The sequence below is a fragment of the Bison bison genome, unplaced genomic scaffold, assembly GCF_000754665.1.
Source record: "Bison bison bison isolate TAMUID 2011002044 unplaced genomic scaffold, Bison_UMD1.0 scf7180017864388, whole genome shotgun sequence".
In the NCBI taxonomy this organism is placed as follows: Eukaryota; Metazoa; Chordata; class Mammalia; order Artiodactyla; family Bovidae; genus Bison; species Bison bison.
The window spans coordinates 3,927,889-3,950,916 of NW_011494960.1; the positions used below are offsets into that span (position 1 = coordinate 3,927,889).

Sequence of the window (23,028 nt, forward strand, 5' to 3'; positions counted from 1 at the left end):
AGGTTGGCTGGACAAGGCACAGGATTTCCAAACACAGGAAGCAGCATGTGTCTACAACATGCTCAAAGAAATTGAAGAAACATAAATGTTGAGGTCATATTTTCTCCTTTCACTGGGAGCCGCCTACAATTTGGACTCCCCTTCATGGCCCTGAATCTAGAGTTCTATTACCAGTGAAAGACCAATAACACTTATAAAAAAACAAACAACAACAAAAAAAAACACTCTGGTTTCTTTAAATCCATTGGCTTAACTGCATATAAAATCCCTGCCCATCATAATGAAGCCCCCACACTGCCATTCTCAAGATCCCACTCTGTAACTTTTCAAATCACAGCAAGCCATCCATTCTTTCTGCTTTATCTAGGGCCAACGATGGATAAGCATCTGTATGATTTACTACTGTGATTTCTTCCACAGCAAGGAATGAATGGGTCACTACTCAAGAGCAGGATTTAGTTTCTCTAATATAAAGTCTGATTCCACATAGAGCATCACCACTTGCTCTCAATCACATGCCCCTAATGTATCTCCAAGAAGGCAACCAGGTTACCTTTGAAATGATGGACAATCTGAAAATGCACCCCATATTTCCCCACCCTAACTCAAATCCTAGAAAGCCAATACCCCTCACAGCACTGCTGCTTGCCCAACCTTGAAAGTCACAAAGAGCAAAGGTACACTGAGTACGATATATTCCAGTGTTCCTAGTTGATACGGAAAGAGCTCCATCCATGGACTGGCCGAGAGGAGGACTAAGGCCCAAAGGTTCTTTATGAGAACCAGATGCCCTAGTGTACTTCACAACCAACACACATGCCACAGAAGCCTGGGCCCTGCAGGGGTGAGGACGCTGCTTCAGCTTCACAACCTTCATGAACAGGGGGTTGTGACATCATGGCAGAGGTTGTGACCTACTAGAGACAGAGCTCTCTGGATTCTCATAGGTCCTTAGAAAGCACATGGTTTTTCAATAGTAGTCACACTTAAGGGTCTTCCAGTCCAAGGCAGCTTGGCCTTAATTTCAAGTCTTCTCTCTAGGGTAATGTGCCTCCTTCCCCACACTCCTTGGGCCTGGATCCACTGCAGCACTTTTAAAAGAGCAGAATTCATGGGCTCCCCAAGACTCTCTCCTCCAAATGCCCTGTGTTCTCAGCCTCAGGAGTTGAAAATACAGACCTGGCTTTCCAGTGCCCACCATGGCCCATGGCTGCAGGGATTTTTCTATCAATAGGCAGAGCACCTGGCCCATCTACAAACTGCCTGCTCCTCTATTTAGGCACTAGCTTACCTTCCATTAAGTGCCTCTTTTCCAAGTCTCTTTTTATCTCCATTACACTGAAATCCTCTAAAACCCATTTCAATTACAAATTCACCTAAAATGAAGACAGACTAGAAAAAAAGAAAATCATGCACCACCAAGATTCTTTGGGAGGATTTAATTGAAGGGCATAAAGCCTTAAATAGTACAAATAATCTCAACTAATTTCAGCCCAAGCCAGATGACAAGGCAAGTGAGCATGAATTAAAATTACAGATAAACACGTTGGGAACAGATGTTGAAAAGAACTTTTTCTCCAACACTGAAAATCTTCAACATGCAGCAAAACCCTCCAGAGCCATTGGCAACATTCAAGATACAATTAGAGCTGATTATGAAAGGAATAAAACCCTGAGGAGTGTGTCAAGAATTCTGGGGTGGGCCAAATGATTGTTGTGTTTTCCTGGAGCGATCCTGAGACTACGTGGTCAAGTTGGCATTTTTTTCCAGCATTAAGTGAGAACACCAGCAAGTCATGAGCAATCTTTCTGCTGGGGCTACATCCATGCTTTTATTACTTCTTCCCAGGCAGAAGCATAGATGTTATTCCAGTGCCCACTCTCCCTTCTCCACCCTCGTGGCCTTACACTTAGGTAGACGGGCTCCTGCTATAGCCATTACCGCAAGGTAATGCTGCTGCTGCTGCTGCTGCTAAGTCACTTCAGTCGTGTCCGACTCTGTGCGACCCCATAGACGGCAGCCCACCAGGCTCCCCCATCCCTGGGATTCTCCAGGCAAGAACACCGGAGTGGGTTGCCATTTCCTTCTCCAATGCATGAAAGTGAAAAGTGAAAGGGAAGTCGCTCAGTCGTGTCCGACTCCTAGCGACCCCATGGACTGCAGCCTACCAGTCTCCTCCATCCATGGGATTTGCCAGGCATGAGTACTGGAGTGGGGTGCCATCACCTTCTCAGTAATGATGAGGATAAACAAAATTTTTGCTGCTGGCACAAACCGGCCAGCAGCATCAGCGAGAAACTACAGCAGTGATTAGGGCTGTTCTGGGTGGTGCTGCTGGTGACTAAGACCTTGGATCCCAGCAATTGCAAAGTGACCTCCCCCTGCCAACGTCCATTACCTTGACTTTTTGTGTGCATCTCCCTACTTGTCCTGCAGTTCTGTCCCTAAAAGCCTTCTGGCTGTACCAGGAGCCCTGTGGATTTAACCACATGTCAGCTGATTACTTCAATTTTTCTTTAAAGGGTAGAAAAATTATTTACAGCGTTTGTCATGACCCAAGGTTTGAAGAGGTAAGGTGTCCATGCAACGAGTCCAGATATCAGTTCAGCTGATACAATGAACAATGTAAATCTGCCAGAGTCTGTTATTCTTAACTGGAAGGTCTTAGGTCTGATTTCCCCAAAGAGAAAAACTCCGTATGAAACTATAGTCTCCTTTAACAGAAATGAGGGGATAGGGTGAGCTGTATCATCACACTGTTATACAAAAACATAGACATGACTCAGTTAAAGAAAAAAAGCTTCATAATCAAGCCAACAAGTTATATCTTGAGGAACCAAGTCATAAGTCCACAGAAGGAGTTTTAACACTGTTCCACAGATGAAAAAAAGCCTTCAGCTGGTGTCTATTACAAATTAGCACTTGCCATCCACCTCTGCTGCTAAGCTTCTAAGTCGCTTCAGTCGTGTGTGACTCTGTGTGACCCCATAGACGGCAGCTGACTAGGCTCCCCCACCCCTGGGATTCTCCAGGCAAGAACACTGGAGTGGGTTCCTATTTCCTTCTCCAACGCATGAAGGTGAAAAGTGAAAGTGAAGTCGCTCAATCGTGTCTGACTGTTTGCGATCCCATGGACTGCAGCCTACCAGGCTCCTCTGCCCATGGGATTTTCCAGGCAAGAGTACTGGAGTGGGGTGCCATCGCCTTCTCCGGCCATCCACCTCTACAAGAACTAAATCATGTGCTCCTGCTGCTGCTGACCTTCCACCCCCTCTGAAAGGAGTTCAGGGTGGAGAGTAGAAATCAGGCACTCTGTGCCCTGGGAAAAACTGATAGGTCAGGTCTTCAGATCATTAGATACTTTCAGGAGTCGATTAATGAGCCCAATTCTTGTATCTCCTCATATCTAGAAAAGCACTAAAATCCTTCATGGTGACAACTGTTTCTATGACTAGCAAACAGCTTCATGAGACTAGCAGAAACCTTCTGGAAAAACATACGCGTTTTACTCCCCCTTCACCAAAATCACATACATGGTGACCTATCCACCCTGCCTCTTTGGAACAGTTTCTCAGAGCTATCTGAGGTGCTGTATTCTGGGCCGCAGTCCTCACTTTGCCCCAAATAAAACTTAAATTGCAACATTTAGGTTGTGCATTTTTTAAAGTCAACATTGGTACTAAAAATAATTTCATTAAATGTCACTGGAGTGAAAATGACAGGATTATTCTAAATGATATGAACATATCTTCATCCCTCCCTTTTCTCCTACGATTACAGAAACAATTCATAAAATGTGGTCATGAAAACAAGCATTATTTTTTAAAAGTTGGAGAGCTTTATGGATTTGATTTAATCAGCCAACTGGGGCTGCGGGCAAGGCGGGGAAGGTCAGAAAGGAAAAGCACCCTCTCTGCCTTCTCAAATTTCAGTCCAAGCCTAATGAAAATAAACCTTGGAGAACTTCAATCCCCAAGCAGGCATGAGAAAGGTTTTGACGAAGACTTCTGAGCAGTGATTTCCCTCAGACTAATGACCTGACGTTCCTAGTAAGACAGAGAGAGATGATAAATATGCTAATTGAAGGGGCTTCAGTGCAGGTTTTGAAAGGGGAGATAGCCACATGTGTGTCTGTAATCAATACCATCAGGATAGCAGAAACCACATAGCTGAAATCACACCACACCAATGTGCTCAACCCTAAAATACCAATTTCAGGTCACGGGAATCCCAGCTCTCTGCTTGCTTGCTACCTGCCAATCAAAAGACTCTTTCAATCCACAAAGGAAATGGAACAGCCCTTCCATATGCAGGACAGAAATGACTTTACATAGAAATTGAGTGTTTCTCACCTTTTCATTACTTTCTGTTTTTGAGAGGGACAAGGAGGAGGAGGGGAGACGAGAACTGAATAACATGCCTTCGAAGAGGCCCGCCAGGCTTTCCTCATCTTGTCAGAATCAAAATTGTCCAGCCACCCCCCACCACGCCATTTATCTTCCAAGACTCCGCACAGAAACAAGAACACGGAGGAAAAGGTAAAAGACAAACAGAAGTCAAAGGAGAAAAATATTTCCCAGAATATTGTGAGAGACCCTTAGGCTACTTCCAAGGATGCTCTTGGGAAATAAATTGAAATTAAGACACAGAGTAAGATTCATGGGCAGCACAGGTCAAGACAATGGACATTTGAGCTCATCTGGATGAATTTTTGTACATCATATAAATTTTATATTTTATATTTTATGTGGACAAGTGGACGAAAAGTTCTGGGTTCCTCTCTTGTAATGGGTCAATGGGAAAGGGGGTAATGACAGTAAATGGTGCTGAAAAGGGCTTCAGTCAAAAATAATGCTTTCCTCATTCCAGGGTCTGAATTCTGAGATTGGCATAAATAGAAGAATCCTAAGAGAATCCATATGCCCAAATGGTTTCACTCAACCTGCTTCCCAGAAAAAAGACCTCCCCACCCTATCTTTTCTGAAGAAGTGCTCTGGTTCCTTTAAAACACAGACTTGTCAAGGGACATAAATAACTCCCTCACTCACAGACGCAGACACCTCCAAAAAAATACGATCAGCTGCCAAATAAAGGAGCCGATGGTATTCTGGCTGAGAAGGAAGCAGGTGGGAGAAAGAAGAAAATCCTTAATTGTACAAACTGGCTCTGGCTATGATCTTATCTAGGAAGCCCTACTCCTGCCTCCCACTTTCCCTCAAAGCTGAGTCAGCTTTGGGAAAAAGCCACCGGATCGCTAGCAACGGGAGCCTTGAATGAGTCAACTTTTCAATGAGCTACCATCTCTCTCAGCATCTTCACTGGTTCAGAAAAAACGTATCTGCTTTTCTGAGAAGTGTGAGCAGAAGCAATGGCACTTGTTCTATTGTAAATTAGATCAGAGCCATGAAAATCTTGACTTTCTGTGGGATAATCAATGAGCCTGTTCTAATGAAACCATAAATCAGGAAAGGATTTACATAAACTGAGTCCCACTTGGCACCTCAACAAATAGCAAGTGATGGATTTTGCATTAAATTGTAAGAGCTACCTAACAACCCAATCAGTTACCAATAAATGTATCCCTCTGAAATATCCAGTCAATCTTTAGTCTTTCTAAAGCATCCCAGCTGCAAATACACATGCAGGCAAGAAAGCAGATAAATCAGAGGAGATCCTCTGATGGCACACTACGAATTCTAACAGCCATTTATGGCTGTCTGCGTATTAAGTTTTCCTGGGAATTTTACCAAAAGATAACTCTCTTATGACTAACCACTAGCCTCAGCTGAAAACCTGCCATGATCAAACAGATACTTTTATATATCAGAAGGAACTAGAGGAGGGGTCAGCAAATGATGAGCTGCCACCTGTTTCTCAAAATAGAAATTTAATGAAACACAACCACTGAATTGTGTATTTACCTATTGCCTATGCTTCTCTGGTGGCTCAGCAGTAAAGAATCTACCTGCGATGCAGGAGTCATGGGTTAAACCCCTGGGTCAGGAAGATCCCCTGGAAGAGGGCATGGCAACCCACTCCAGTATTCTTGCCTGGAGAATCCCATGGACAAGGAGCCTGGTGAGCTACAGTCCATGGAGTCGCAAAGAGTTGGACACGACTGAAGCAACTGAGCATGCTGCTTTGGCAATACAACAGCAGGTATGAGTGGTTGCAATGGAAACCTTCTGACCCCACCAAAACCTGTGGCCCTTTGCAGAAACTGTCGATGCTTATGCTAGAGAAAAGACGTAAAAAAGTAAAATATGATATAACTTGAACTAAACTGCTGTGCTCCTGGGTTCTTAACTCTAGATACTCCTGAGGTAAATCAAAAAGACTGTAACTCACTGGATATGTGAGAATGTGGGAAAGACTTTGTGGTGGGTAGAAGTTCAAAATAAAGATCTACTAATCTATTTAATTCTTGGATGTTTCAGAGAGGAAGTAATATTTGATTTAGAGGATTTGAAGAAATAATAATAAATTGGAAAAGAGAAGAATTCCAGCAAGAGGAAAGAAAACCATTTCTGCTCAAGAATTAATTACCAGGTAAGTGTTACTTAGTTGAAGCCTATTTTCCTTGCAGGAAGTAAAATTGTATATAAATCTATGTGTAAGGATTCAGTATATGTCATCCTCTGGCAGAAAAGGGAATTGGCCCATGGAAAAAGCTTAAAAGAATGCTTTCCAAACCCACTCATGAGGGAAAATGTAATAATAATGATAATAGTTATTAATATAATAATAGCCATTATTACAGGAAATGTTATTATTATAGGAACCATCATTTATTGAATATTTATCATATGTTAGTCATAATGCTAGCTGCTTATGCGTTATCCTATTTAATCCCCACAACCATCCTATGAAGTACATAGATTATATCCTCCTTTTTCAACTGATAAGACTATAACCAAGGGCAATAAATAGGATAAATACATTTCTGAGTAGCAGAGTTTCAGACCCATGTTATTATTATAATCATGCTATTCATTAAAGCTTCCCCCCAAACCCACCTCCACCCAAAGCCCCATTGCCAAGCCCCCTTACCTCTGCAGACACTGCAGCACTGATTCTCCGGGAGAATGTGATCCTTTTCTGAGCAGTTCAAAAGAGGGCATGCTTCCGTAATTTTTACTAAAACTCCACCCTGCAAGCCAAATAATCAGGAAACAAAAAAAAATGTTCATTTTTTGAGTTGATGATCCAAACATACAATGCTCATTGTTAAAAGCCTGTGGTGATAACAACCTACCATAATTCTACCATAATGCAGTCACAAATTAAATTGATAAGACTCCTGGAAGAGAAGGCTACTTTCCCTTTCTATATCAAAATAGCCTCAATTTCAACAAATAAGGTGGTTTTTTTTTTTCTTCTTTTACGTTTTAACAAATGGTTGTTGAGTATCTTCTGTGTAGCAGAATGTCACTGACAATGCAGAGCTGATAAATTTTCAACAGTTGACTGTTGGATGGGGGAACCCTAAAGTTAGCATTGGCTGATTTCTGTCATATAAACACCCTGACATTGTGAACCACTAACACTACATCACTGATTACGAAGTTGGGAGCTCTCATGAGCTTTTATGAGACAGTTTCAAGACTGCACTGGATCGCAAGCACTGTGAACCCAAAGATAAAGAAGACATCGTCTTTGCTCTTGATAAAAACAAACTAGAAACCATAATAAAATACACTAAGTCCTAAAAAAAAAAAGTGCTCTAATCAAGGTATGGCAATGTATCATTTACTCAATATTAAAGGGAATCAACCATGAATATTCATTGCAAGGACTGTAGCTGAAGCTCCAATACTTTGGCCACCTAATACAAAGAACTGGCTTATTGGAAAAGACCCTGATGCTAGGAAAGATGGAAGGCAAAAGGAGAAGGGGCGACAGAAGATGAGATGGTTAGATAGCATCACTGACTCAGTGGACATGAATTTGAGCAAACTCCAGGAGGTGGTGAAGGACAGAGGAGCCTGGTGTGCTACAGTCCATGGGGTAGCAAAGAGTCAGACACAACTTAGTGACTGAACAAGAACAACAAATACATCATAGGAGAATAATTAATTATACCAAGTGGGAAGAAATTATGAAGAGGATGCCACATTTGAAGGAACTAAATAATGGAATAAGAAAGAAGACAGTTTCCCAGCAGAGGAAACAGACAAGAACCAAAGTATACAGGTATTGAACTAAAAGTGGGTCAGTTAGATGAACACTAGATTCTCCCTAGAAATAAATAAAACCACTTACAAAAAAATTTTTAAATATTTGGCAGGTACATCTTATGACCCTATTTCAACAAAGGTCCTCTTTGTTGACATCACTAGCATCTATATTTAGTTTCACTCTGAATATTTAAAATTACTTCAATAATTACTCTAAAAGGCAGGATTTGAGAGTCCCTTATTTAATCTAAAATGTTCAGTTATTTTTTGTTCCCCCATTCTTAAAAGCATGGTTAAGTCAACCAAGAAGCAGCTCAAGTAGAATGGGTCTCATTTAAGGCTGAAAGGTAATTCTCAACACAGATGGGGAGAATAAGATAGCGCTGAGCCACCAGAAAGAATGCGGGAGATTGTGAGTTTTCTATCTCCAAGAGATGATTGTCATTCCAGTGGCCCCAGAATTCCCTGGTTTGGCAGGAATACCAATTCTATTAGGCACATCAATTCTACAATATGAACATAAACATAACTTTAACTGTCAAATATAAATTTAATTTCCAAGTACTGATCATATGGATTACTGGCACCACGGTTTCCTCTCCTTTCTCATCAATTTCAGCCCAGGCAGTCCAACCTCTATGACTCCTTCTGGGGTACCTTTGTTCCCTTTTCCTCTTCATTTCTTGATCTTTCTGTCCCAAGGCATCCAGATCTCATGTTTTTCTCCCATCTTAAAATTGGCCCAAAGATTCTGAGAATCAATCCTACTATTCACTCACAGTCCGCATTTCAGCTCTATTCTGTTCTCACCCCTCAAACCAGGCCACGCTGGATCACACCCTGGCCTCAACAGCTAGCACCAGTCTAAGGGTGGTTTGTCTGTCAGTTGTACCTCAGTTTCTACAACAGGGAATCAAATCGATTGTTACAAGCCAACAGATGTTAATACCCTTGCTATCAGCAGCACTGAGTTGAATGTAAGGGAAAAGACAATGCTTAATTACATACCATTGTTGCCTCTACTTCTATCCCTCAATATTAACATATTTATTCATTATCTACTGCCTTCCCTGGTGGCTCAGTGGTAAAGAACACACCTGCCAATGTAGACCAGGTTTGATCCCTGGCTCAGGAAGACTCCCTGGAGGAAGAAATGCCAAACCACTCCAGTATTCTTGCCTGGGAAATCCCCTGGACAGAGGAGCCTGGTGGGCTAAAGTCCATGGGGTCACAAAGAGTCGGACGTGACTTGGCAACCGAGCAGGGATGCACAGCCTCCTTGCACAAACAAGAATGGCAAACTCTGCTGGATCCGTTTAATCAGTTCACTGTGCCCATCCCTCGCCTTGGCTCATCCCTCAACCCTCAGAGAGTCCCTGAGGGCACTGGAGCCTCTTTGCAGGGAAACAGAAGTTACCTACAAGTTCCACATCCTCAACCCCCACAGCCCAAAGCCACTGGAGGTTCTTTACTTCAAAGGGAGACATGGCTGGGGTAACATTTACACTCCAGAACCCCACCAGAATCGGGGTACCTCTAACCTTTCACCTAAAATTGCACCTTTGCTGAGTTTCCTGCCTGGCCTAGCCTGAATCCCCTATACCCTTACTGCTTCCTCCCAGGAGCACTGCCTTAATAAATCGCTTGTACTTAATCCTGAGCTCAGGGTCTGCTTCTGGCTGAATCTAAACTAAGATGATTAGATAAATTTCACTCACACTGTCAAAAAATTAAACTGTTAAAAGAGATTAGTTGTAGGTGGTGAGATTCTGGAGTGATTTTCTTTTACTTTCTTCTACTTCCTTCCTCTAAATTCCAAATTTTATATCTTGAGTACATATTTGCTTTTATTTTAAAAAGCAATATTAAAACTGCTACAGAAGGCTTTTTAAAAATAATCACTCATGAAAGGTTCTTTTTTATATATAAAAAGTTGCTTCGACTGCTGATTAAATCAGTCAACAATTCCAATCAATCTTCAGTGTATTTAATGAGTAAGATCATAGTTCCAACCATTCAAATAGAGATAAAGACCCTTTGCTTGAATGTGAAAATAATATGCACTGTGACTCTAGTAACCTAAGTGCCACCAAATCCATTCAGTTCAGCCACACAATTTGGTACACAACTTTAACTTTATTTTCATACTCTAATAAGCATCTGATTAATAAATAAATCCTCCTGATTGTGGTAGGTTTTTTAATGACCTTTGCAACTCAGCATTGGTAGGGAAATATAATTCATCCATTCTTTCTCATTTAGAGTGACTGTCACCATGTCACTCATCAAATATAAACATTTTCAAGCTCTTTACTAATAACTATACTTAAACTTGAATTTCTAATCACATACAGAACTCACATCTTTAAGTAAAGAAAAAAAAAACTTACTAGCCTAAAAAGTGCTTCAGGGCAGCAATACTGCACATAACTGACTGAGATTGCTAGGAAAGTTTATTCATCTTGATTTAAAAAACAACAACAGGGGGGAAAAAACAAGCAAGCACAGTATGTTATCTTCTCAAATCACTTGGTGAAAATCTTTAAAACAGAACTTAGTTTCTTATCTAACTGGTAGTGCTGAAGCTTTGAAATGATCCCAGGAAAATGAAATGCATGGACTGCCAGGCAGCCTTTCATCAACTAGGGATCTGCATTTGAACCACAGAACACAAGAAATTATTTGAGTAATTATTTGCTCAATTCTCCCAAGGATAGTGCTGACACAGTACCATTTTAGATGTCTAGGAAAGAAGTTAGTTCATCACATACAACAGGTACCTTAGGGCATGAGGGCTTAAATCTTGCAAAAGGCTGTCCGAGAGAGACCGGAGGCACTCCCCTCTTAGACCCATCACCCTCTCTCCCTGCTGACAACATTCATTAAATGTGTCCCAAAGCTCTTCTCTGGCTTTTTATACCCTTTATCAAGGGAATCAATGAGCCATAGCCTGACCAATCTGGTATTCTCAAATAGACTGAAAAATGATCATTCAATCTTTCTACATCTACTTTTTTACAATTCAAATATGAGAATTACTTCCAAGTAACTCTAACACCCATCAGGACTAGCAGTAGAGAGGCTAAGAGAGGAGCCTGGAGATTCAGACCACACAGGTTGAGAAACCAGCTGGTTCCCTTACTAGCTATGGGACTTTGTTCCCATGTGCCTCAATTTCCTCATCTGTAAAGTGGGAACAACAATGCTACCTACCTCATGGGGTTATTATGCCACTGCTGCTGCTGCTAAGTCGCTTCAGTCATGTCCTACTCTGTGCAAACCCGTAGATGGCAGCTCAACAGGCTCCCCCATCCCTGGGATTCTCCAGGCAAGAACACTGGAGTGGGTTGCCATTTCCTTCTCCAATGCATGAAAGTGAAAAGTGAAAGTGAAGTCGCTCAGTCATGTCTGACTCTTAGCAACCCCATGGACTGCAGCCTACCAGGCTCCCCCATCCATGGGATTTTCTAGGCAAGAGTACTGGAGTGGGGTGCCATTGCCTTCTCCGAGGGTTATTATGAGGTTTTATTAAATAAAGTTTCAAAGGTTTTAAATAGTGTTTAGAAAATACTAAGTACTCAGGAGATGTTAAGTATTATTATCAGTGATGCTTCTCTTTGTGCATAATTATTTAGTAGATAACGATAGTAAGACAATAAATGAAGAAATCCATGGCTTTTAAATAGAGGATGAATACCTACAGTATGCCAATAACAATGGTAAGTGCCTATCCAGTACACTGGCATTTAACTCCACACCCGTCTCTTCGAAAGGTCTCCAATAATGTCTGCCCTGAGTCTCTCTGATGATAACAGAGACTGAATCACAATTATGACCCTTGTCAAGATCACCCGCTACTTCTGTGCAATTTGTGAAGGGGGCTGCTGGCTGTGAGTGACAGCTACAGGCTGGATACTGGGATCATCAGCTGAGTGGGTAAAATTGCTCTAGTCATCCCAGCTTCCCTTGAGGGGGAAGAAAAATGTAAGGGGTTTAGAATCTAAATCATCTTCTCTCCCCTCAAAGAGAGGCAATCTACAGAGAACGTGACATACATCTTCTATTCAGGAAGGACATGTACGGTCATGTAGAGTAAGAAGAACTCACGTGTGTTGAGGGCTGACTTTGTACCAGCCAGCTCTTCACATGCTTTATCTCATTTAATCCACTCAACACCCCATGCGGTAATGTGCCAGCCCCAGGTCGGGGACCACCCACCCACTCCTAGATCTGGAAGCTTCCACGGTTGACTGAGACACCACAGAGCCCTCACTGTCACACTGCCCTTGCCTCTGCTGCAGACTAAGGAGCCGCCACACGGAGCCCACTGTCACAGAAGGACCACACCAGACTGCCTCAACCCACAGAATCTCTGCCATTCCCGGAGGCAGCCAGGAAAGCGTGAATGGAAAACATAATAGGGAAGTTCAAGGGACTTAGCCCCTGAGGTAGAGTCTGGTCGGTGAGAGACAGGACATAGGAAAGGCCTCCCCTGCCCCCCAGAAGCTCCCCATAAAGAACGAGATTTGAGCTCTCAAGAGTTTCTGTGGGTTTCTAAATGCCTCCTTCTCCTCACCCTTTCAAATACATCCCTTTCTTTTTGCCAGCAATGTGACAAAAAGCCAATGAAATGCCGTAAATGTGACAAAACACAAGTGAAATGCTTGGAAAGCGGGTCTGTTCTGAGACATGTGGTTCCAGCCAGCCTCCCTGAAGATGCCCACAGAACCAGCCATGCCTCGCTGTGGGGCTGCGGCTGCTCTGGAAGGCACCACCTTGTATCTGCTCCCCTCTCTCCCATCTTTCCCTGGGTCTCTCACTCCCATGATCCAGGACAAATCTCACCCACGTAACTGCCTGGCTAGCTCCCACCCTCATCCAGCACTGTGCTCAATCAGGACCTCCTCAGAGAGGTCTTCCCAGACCACTCACGCCCACCTCAAAGCTCTCTCTCCCTTAACCTGCTCTGTATCTTTATAGAATGACATCAGAGTTGACCCTTGAGCAATGCAGGGGTTAGGGACACCGGCCCTTCACACCATCTAAAATTGGCACATAATTTATAGTCAGCTTTCTGTATCTGTGTATCGATGGTTCTGCATCCAGGAATTCAATCAAGCACAGAGACTGCAGCATCACAGTAGTTACTATTGGAAAAAAAAATCCACGTGTAAGTGGACCTGCACAGCTCAAACATGTGTTGTTCAAGGCTCAGCTGTCTTGTATATCTATTTGTTTGTACCTTACTGCCTATCTCCCCACCAGACTGCAAATTCTCTAAAGACAGGGCTTTGTTTTGTTCACTGTTGCTCACCCAGAATCTAACAGCATGCCAATAAGTAGCACTTGCTCAATGCATGTTTGCTGAATGATTTACTGAATGAGATCTATGGTCCCACAAATCTAACCTGGAGGAATACATGAGAGGGGGCAGGCAGGAGACAGGAATTTTCTAACACTGTCTCAGACATTGAGAACTAGAGGTGGCACTATCCACAGCTCAAATCACAGACTAATGGCCCCATTATCTAATCAAAACCTTTCCCCAGGGTCAGCTGACAAGCTCCCTGACTCATGGTAGCTGCTAGCTCCCTTCCCCTTCTCACTTCCTTCCCTGACCATCTTTCCCAAGACTACGTGATCCACAGCTGACCACAAGCTAACCACACAGTGACCGTGGCTGAGAACTCCCCATCCTGGACTCCAGCCCAATGAGAGTCTTTCCCCGCCTTGGGCCAATATGCTCCATTTCAGAACCCTACCTAAAGCACACATCTCCTTCCCAACAAGTAATGGGAATCGTAAGATTGAAACTTACTCTGCATTCCTGACAGCTCTTGCTTAAAATCCGCTGGCCTTCTGCGAGGACTTTTCCTCCATAGATACATTTTGCTGTAATAAAACAGAAAAGCAGGTCAGATAGTCATACTATGTAATAAAATGACCTCCAAGGCACTGTCCAACTCCAGTAGATAAAACATGAATACTCTAAGCAACACAAATCTCTGTGCATGTCTAGAGTAAGACATGGAAATAGTATGGGAATAACTGCTGAATCCCCTATCAGACTGTCATCTTGATTATGTTTGCCATGAGTCCTTCACACCAAGATTATACAACTATTTCCTTGTTGCAGTTGCTAAAAGACTAGAGAATGAATTGCTGAGGTCAGTGTTAAAACAAGAAAGTGGCTGTTATCACCATGGAGTACAAAAGCAGTAGCTTTGATTCAGCTACTCCAGCCATAAAATGAATGACTGGGTGAAAAGGAACTCACATACATTCCATTCATCAGGACTTCACTCACAACGCAGAAGAACACACTTTTCCCCTTTGTAATCATACAAAGCACATGTCTTCAGCTTATCTGTTCCCAAGAAGCTCAGAAAAGTAGGAAACACAAGCCAATACAATGCTATATCAATGCACTAGAGAGATTGCCTTTGGAAAGGTGAGTTTAACAGGCTAATAGGGAAGGCAGGTGGAGAAGGCAATGGCACCCTACTCCAGTACTCCTGCATGGAAAATCCCATGGATGGAGGAGCCTGGTGGACTGCGGTCCATGGGGTTGCTGAGGGTCGGACACGACTGAGCGACTTCACTTTCACTTTTCACTTTCCTGCATTGGAGAAGGAAAGGGCAACCCACTCCCGTGTTCTTGCCTGGAGAATCCCAGGGACGGGGGAGCCTGGGGGGCTGCCATCTATGGGGTCGCACAGAGTCGGACACGACTGAAGCGATTTAGCAGCAGCAGCAGCAGGGAAGGCAGGGAGGAGAGATGGGTCTTGGAAAAAAATTAACAGAGAAGCATAAATGCTAACCCACTTTTAAGCTACTGTAGAATATGTTTAATTCGATGTGATCCTAATGTGTCTCTGTCAAATTCTCTAGTCACATCAATAGGAACAAGGAGGCAGCACCCTTGTGTTATAGCAAGTGCTGCTTACCAGCAGGCTGTTCCATTCTGGTTGAATAATATACCCCCTCCCATGCACAATGAGGATCCTTCCAGCCCTACTCCTCAGGAGAAGAAAAACTGAAGATGAGTACTCTAAGAGATATCCACCACTAATTCACTGTCTTATCAATACCACCCCATCTCTCAGAGCCTCCATTTCTGTATCTGTTAAAAACAGGTAAATCCAATTTGATAGTTTCTTAGTTCTACCATCTTCAGACTCATGGAATGTTCAGGTACGTAGGGACCTTAGCAAACAACTCATACAACTCCTTTTTTTTGGCCACAGGAAGAGGAAAGCTCAGCAACGTTGCTTTACTTGACATCAGGATCCCACAGCAGATACTGTGGTAGGCAACCCAGATGGCCCTCCACGGCCAAAGGTCACATTCCTGAAACTGTCATGATTGGTGATGACCAACAGCTCTCAGCTGAACAGGGATTGCAGACGTGCCCTTGTGCAAAGTCCAGGGCCCTTCCCAGAGCAGCTCACATCCAATAGGTGCTTGATGAAGGTATTACAAAGTCCGAAGGTCTTCCAGCTCCAGAACTTCTTGAGGAATGACTGAGGCATTTGTTGTAACTACACTGCAGTTCAACCGCGCCTGCCCAGTTCTGTCTCTTTCACTATCTCACTCCCACCCTGGAACTGATCTTGAACTTCCTAATAAAGCACAAATGAATCTCCATTTCAGTCTGTTTCCTCCAAGAACTTGCCCTGCAACAACACATACCTGACTCAAATCTGTGCCTCTCTAGTATCTGCTTTCAGTGAATGGCACTAGTATCCATCCCAGCCCCCCACCCACACGCCACCGCCTGCTGCTGCTGCTAAGTCGCTTCAGTCGTGTCCGACTCTGTGCGACCCCATGGACTGCAGCCTACCAGGCTCCTCTGTCCATGGGATTTTCCAGGCAAGAGTGCTGGAGTGGGGTGCCATTGCCTTCTCCGACTCCACCGCCTAGGGTCCTTCAAACCTCTCTCTTTCCTCAACCCCATGTTCAACCAGTATTCAAATCCCAGCCAGGCCTCCTCTTCAAGTTTCTCAAGTCAACCAACTTCTCTCCATTCCCATCACCTGCCCCCAGCTGTCATTTTTGCTCAAACCATCCCTCTTCTTTAGTCGAGTAGAAAACTTCCTAACTTGTCTCCCATGTTCTGGTCTAATCTTACCCAGTTCTTCCCCATACAACCATCAGACATATTTTAAGTACAAATAGGAGGCTTTGCTTCAAAATCATTAGGAGTTGCTCACACCCTCAGAATTTAATTCAAATTCCTGAAGTCAGCATGCAAGGCCATCCCTGCAACTCCTCCTTATCCCTTAGGTTTCACCAATTCCTACTCGCTCACTCTCCCTCTGAAACTCCCAAACACTCACACCTCCACTGAGACTCGAGCCATGCCCTCTTCTGTTTCAGGATTTGTACACATTGCTTTCTTCTCCAGAACACTCAGTCCCATGCACCTGTTGCTAGTAACCTTCTGTCCTATATACCCATCAATTTCACCTTAATCCTGACATCCCCCTAAGAAGTTTTTTTAATTTTTTAACCTCAAGCACTGGAGAACCGTCCTCATCCTGTACTTCTGTGGTACCCTGGACCTCACCCTAACAGAACATACATCACATTTTATCTTTCTTGCCCCAATGAGGGTAGGATCTATGTCTATTCATAATTTTATCCCTAGCCCCAAGCTACATGCCTCTATGGGCTTAATGTTAGTAACAATAATTTTAGAATTAATGAGCCTCCTAAGTAGCAAAAACAGAGACATTTGTTGATTCCCAGATGAGAGTTCTTCCTGCTATTCAATGCTATTCCAAACGTTAAAAACAGATACTAAGGTTTTCAGAGCAAAACCAACTACAAAGTAGAAAACCAATACAATTTTCTAGATAATTCCCTTCCTCGCTTCATTAAAACAAATTATCCCTGAACATCTTTTATGCCTCAATTTTCTAGATAAATCAGTTGCCTCTGACTCACTGGTCCTAATGAGGATGTGGATTCCCAAATGTGCTTACATAGGGAGACCACACTTCCAAGGGCCTGAAATTCCTGCCTAATAAACTCCCACACTTCCAAATGCAGCTGCTGCCAGCTTGGCAAGATGGCTCACTCCAGAGTGACAGTTGTGCTAAATACACTGCTGTCAAACCTGCCATCTGCTCCTTGGCCCAGGCTAGGACATAAAGACAAGACCTCCCTTCTAATTTTGCACCTTGCCACCCTCACGATGCTATGATCACACCTGCTGACCTGTCTGAAGACACCCACCTGATTTCTCTTGTCCTCTAATTGACACTCACCCCAGAGCTTCGATCTGAACACAGGAGTGTCTTACAGTTCACATTCAAACCACACACAGGAACACATTCACCCCTCAGACCTACAGATCTAGTGTAAACACTAAGTGTCCACTGAACTTCGTGTCTTCACGTACACATGTGTGTGCCTGCTAAGTCGTGTATGACTCTTTGCCACTCCACGGACTGTAGCCTGCCAGGCTCCAAAGTCCGTGGGATTTTCCAGGCAAGAATACTGGAGTGGGTTGCCATTTCCTTTTCCAGGGGATCTTCCTGACCCAGGGATCAAGCCCAAGTCTCCTGCTTGGCAGGCATTTCTTTACCATTGAGCCACCATCCTCACATATAGAGGCTGCAAAAGCCATCAACACGATGGCTGGTGTGCCTCAGCCATTCACAACCTTGGCACCGAAACAAGATGTGTACCTGATTATGACATCAAAAAGTACCTATGGAATTATCTTAGGACAGTTCAGCATCACCACTGAGGCCATGAGAATTTCCCCTGCTTTCTCATCTTTGCCCACTTCTCTGACAGTCACCCTCCTTCCCCTGCTGTATCCCTAGCACCAGTCCTCACTATCCAACCTCTTGACCTACCGCCAAAAGGCTTATTTTTGATGTCTGAGGAAATTCAAACAGAAGGTGAGTCAGGCTCCGATGCCTGTGGCTAGGGCATTTGGGACTCCGTTCCAACAGCTTTTGGTGTGCGTGGAAATGTAAATGGATACCTGAAGCCCTTCACACCACACCGGGGACATGCAAACAAGACTATTTCACAGTGTCTGACCATGAAATTGAAACCCCGCACCAACACACATTTCTTCATGATGTCAGAAACAAATGTACTGGGGGTTTAGAGAAATAGGCGGTTGCATCTTTTTGCACCCAGACACCTGGCCCTTCAAATTCAAACCTGATTTCCCTGGTGCAGTGGACGGACGCTTTTTGCCATTTGGATGCTCACTAACTAAACCACTGACAGGCACCACATGGCACCCCTGTCAGATGTGGACATGAGGTTGCTCTGTCTTTATTTAGATATTTGCACCCTGCACACACTGCACCATCCCTTGGCACTCGGCAGCTAAGAACATCAAAATCAACACTCCATGTTGCACTTTAAAGGAGAGCGGCAGATCAGAAAGTCTGAATACCCAAGGAGCCAACCTCACTCGTTCACAGGCCTGGCTTCAGATACTGCTTCTCGGAGCAAGACACCCACATCAAACCAGTTCTCTCTCAGGCATCTCCAATGTTTCTGAAACCATTTCTTCCACCTGCTTTATTTCTGTTAATCACACTAGGAGTCTCCCATGCACTCTTGTGCAAAACCTGGCAAATTTTGCCTTATAGATGCTCTCTGATTCAGTTATCTCAAATTAAAACAAAATGCTTACAGAGTACCTACCACGTGCCAGGTCCTTTGGCTATCACTCACATTGATCCCTTCCTTTTCATCTTCCCAAGCAGTACCTGTCAGCCGGCTTCATCACCTTTGCCTGCAGAATGCCTGAATCCCACACTCAACTCCCTGTCTGCAGCTCTCCCCACGCAGTGACTTTTGTCAAAGCATTTCTTTGATTATGCCACAACCCTGCTTCAAAATCTTGCTTTTGAGTCCCCAGATAAATGCTGTGTTTATTTCATGATTCTGCATGTGCAATCCCCTTTGGCAGGTATGTTCTTACCTATCTTGTCCACATGGCAAACTCCTATTCATCTGTCAACACCCTACTCAGCTCTTTCTTCCCCTATAAAGCTTTCCTAACACTCACACACACACACCCAAGTTTCTGATGGAATTGATCACTCCCTTCCCTGTGCCACCTCTGCATTTCACATAGCATGCATGCTGCACAATACTCTTATAATGAGATGGTGCAAATATCTCCCTGGATAGCATGCGGTAGAGGAAACAGTTAAAAGCATTAGCTCTGGAGCCAAATGACCTGAGTTTTATTTTGGTTCAGCCGAGGCTGAGAGACCTTGGACAAGTTAGTTCTCCTCTCTGTGCTTCACCTGCTCATCTATAAGATGGGGATCATAGTAGAACCTATGACCAGGGGTTGTTGAAAGAATTACCTGAATTAATGACCATAAAAAGGCTTAACACAGTGTCTGACATAGAATGAAAGATCCACTTTTTCCCACTGTTGTGCCCAGAGGTAAGAACAGAAGTGGGAGAAGAACTTCAATAAGGATGACTAAAGGAATTAAATGAAATGTAATCACCATCATTCATCCCCTGAAACACCTTTGCAGCTTATTTCTACCTCTCACCCACAGAAACCCTCTATTATCAAATGGACTATCTCCCTCTCCTTCTACCACTTATTTTCCTTTCAAATACTGCCATGGAAAGCTCAAGATTTTCTCTCCATCCTTTCCCTTCTCTCTCATCTCTGATAGCTCCCCTAAATCTATCCAAAAGAATACCAATTCTTAACTTCACGCTGTATGATACTCTTTAGGTCCATCCACATCTCTACAAATGATCCAATTTCATTTTTTGTACAACTGAGTAGTATTTCATTGTACCTATGTACCACATCTTCTTTGTCTATTCCTCTGTTGATGGCCATTTAGGTTGCTTCCATGTCCTGGATATTTTAATAGTGCTGCAATAAACAGTGGGCACAGGGAACTCTATTGATGCATTGTGGTAACCTGAATGGGAAGGAACTCCAAAAGGGAGAGGAGATATATATATATATATAGGGGCAGCAAAAGACATTATATATATATCTATATATATAGATGATTCATTTTGCTGTATGGTAGAAACACAACACTATAAAACAACTATACTCCGAAAAAGTTAACCACACACACAAAAAAGAGTCTAGGACAGCACTTCCCAGAGATTCTAATTTAGTAGGTCAGAGTGGGTCCCTAGGACCCTCAAGAAGGTATCTCAAGAAGCTCACTAGGGGATTCTAATGAGTAGCTAGGTATGTTCAACTCCTTGAATAGAGCAGACACCCAAGAAATGTTTGAGGAATGAAACTCCTGCACCACTTTCTGGACTTCCATGCCCTCAGCTAAGGAATCTAGAAGGCTCTCTGGAGTTTACTCTGATGCATTCCAAAAAGATGAAGAGCCCAGTATCAGGAATTATGAAACTACCTTGCTCTTGGAGACGGCCCAGTTTGTTGGGCCTTTTAATCACAACAAAAAGACAAAGTACTTTTTTCAGGCAATGAGTTGAGATATGGACACTTAGACCAAGTTCTTTCCTATTTCCACATGGATGCCCTCATCGGTAAGTGCTGCAGCTCCTGAAGCCATGACAAGAGGATGAACATTTGGTAAATGAGCAGACGAACCAATCTGCTTTCACGTATCGGTTCTTGAATCAAACCAGTACTTTTTCTCAGAGACCCTAGGACACTACCCCACCCAAATCCAGACAGGAGCTTAGGAAATTTTATCTGAAAGGGACAACCAAAAGAAGTATTTTCCATCCTTTATCTGATGTGAAGATATATGAAAACTTCTGTGTATTTTTGAATAAGAGTTTTCATCATATATATATATATATAAATAAATATGAAGTGAAACTGAAGTCGCTCAATCATGTCCAACTCTTTGTGAACCCATGGACTGCAGCCTATCAGGCTCCTCAGTCCATGGGATATTCCAGGCAAAAGTACTGGAGGTGGGTGCCATTGCCTTCTCCATGGGATCGTCCCGACAGGGATCGAACCCGGGCTCCCGCATTGCGGGCAGACGCTTTACCGTCTGAGCCACCAGGGAAGCTCATATATATATAATTTATTGTAGAAAGAGATTATATATATAGATTATATATATATTGTAGATATAGATTATTATATATTGTAGATATAGATTATATATTGTAGATATAGATTATATATATATAGTAGATATAGATTTTATATATATATATATATATATTTGCACCCTGCAGTACACCCTTTATATATATATTTGCACCCAGGAGTGGAATTGCCGGGTGCATATGATAATTGAGTAGTGTTCTTAATCATTTATTTGTATTACCATCTTGTTAAACCATAAACATCTCAAACTACTGATCAGAGTTGCTGAGAAAATTTGTATTACCTAGCTAAATGGTTATCAATTCCAAACAAAGGCAAAAAACATACTGATGGTTTAGCTAGCTCATTTATCAGCATCGTGATAAAATCTGGTAAGCTTGCTGAAAAGCTTTTTTAAACTTAAAACTCTACAATAAATTAAAGAAAAATGACTATACCACACACTTCTAGTGAGAGGACAATTTGATGATATGTAACAAGAACTTTGCTGGAGAAGGCAATGGCACCCCACTCCAGTACTCTTGCCTGGAAAATCCCATGGACAGAGGAGCCTTGGAAGGCTGCAGTCCATGGGGTCGTGAAGAGTCAGACACGACTGAGCGACTTCACTTTCACTTTTCACTTTCCTGCATTGGAGAAGGAAATGGCAACCCACTCCAGTGTCCTTGCCTGGAGAACCCCAGGGATGGGGGAGCCTGGTGGGCTGCCATCTATGGGGTCGCACAGAGTCGGACACGACTGAAGTGACTTAGCAGCAGCAGCAGCAAGAACTTTGAAAATGTCATCTTCATGGCCCAATAATTCTACTTTGGAAAATTCAAAAAAAAATGTGAAATGAAAAATGTCTCACAAAATATGTTAAAGTGAAAGTGAAGGTGTTAGTCATTCAATCATGTCTGATACTTTGGAACCACATGGACTGTAGCCCAGTAGGCTCCTCTGTCCATGGGATTCTCCAGGCAAGAATACCGGAGTGGGTAACCATGCCCTCCGCTGGAAGATCTTCTTGAGCCAGGGATTGAACCCAGGTCTCCTGCACTGAAGCCAGATTCTCTACTCTCCAAGCCACCAGATTTTGAAAATATCAGTCTCTTCATCCAGTAATTCTACTTTACAGAATTCAAAGAAAATATAAAATACAAAAATGTGGCCTCACAAAAAAAAAAACATATTATTGAATAGTGATTTATAATAATAAAAAGCAGAAAACAATCTAGGTATCCAACAACTGGGGATTAAGTTATGCAACAACCAAACAGAACACTATGAAGCTCTTTAAAGTGAAGTTCATACAGTTTTTAAAAGCAGAAAACTATACTTAAGTGATAATGGCAAATCAATAAAGTAGGTTAAAATTATCTATACAATAAGAACTCAACTGTGCACAAAATAAAAGTTTTTAAAAAATGAAATCCACTATGATTTCAAGTGTTTGTTTTCAAGTGGTGGCATTATGGGTAATTTTCCATCTTTATCTTTACGCTTCTCTGTGATTTCACATTTACAATGACACAGAACAGCTGGAAGACTCACCTATGCCCATGTCCAAATAACATCCGCCAAGAGACAGCATTTACAGATCCACGGAGCTCAAGATAATAGATTAAAAATGCCTCATGGTTTTTAAACAAATCCCTAAGTTTCTCAACTTATTCCTCTGCTATTATATAGAATACATCAAGATAGAAAAATAATCTAGACAGTCAGAATGGCTGCGATCCAAAAGTCTACAAGCAATAAATGCTGGAGAGGGTGTGGAGAAAAGGGAACTCTCT

At 42.9% G+C, this 23,028-nt stretch overlaps 1 protein-coding gene across 1 annotated transcript in view; it reads right to left on the bottom strand.

Moving 5' to 3' along the window:
* The window catches only part of NELL1 (NEL-like 1 (chicken)), a 1,067,650-nt gene that overhangs the window by 765,712 nt on the left and 278,910 nt on the right, over positions 1-23,028 (bottom strand). The window contains exons 10-11 of the mRNA XM_010858409.1: positions 13,997-14,070; positions 7,052-7,151 (exon numbers count right to left, since the gene is read on the bottom strand). Of these exons, the coding sequence (XP_010856711.1) occupies positions 7,052-7,151; positions 13,997-14,070 (174 nt within the window). The remainder of the gene's footprint in view (positions 1-7,051; positions 7,152-13,996; positions 14,071-23,028) is intronic.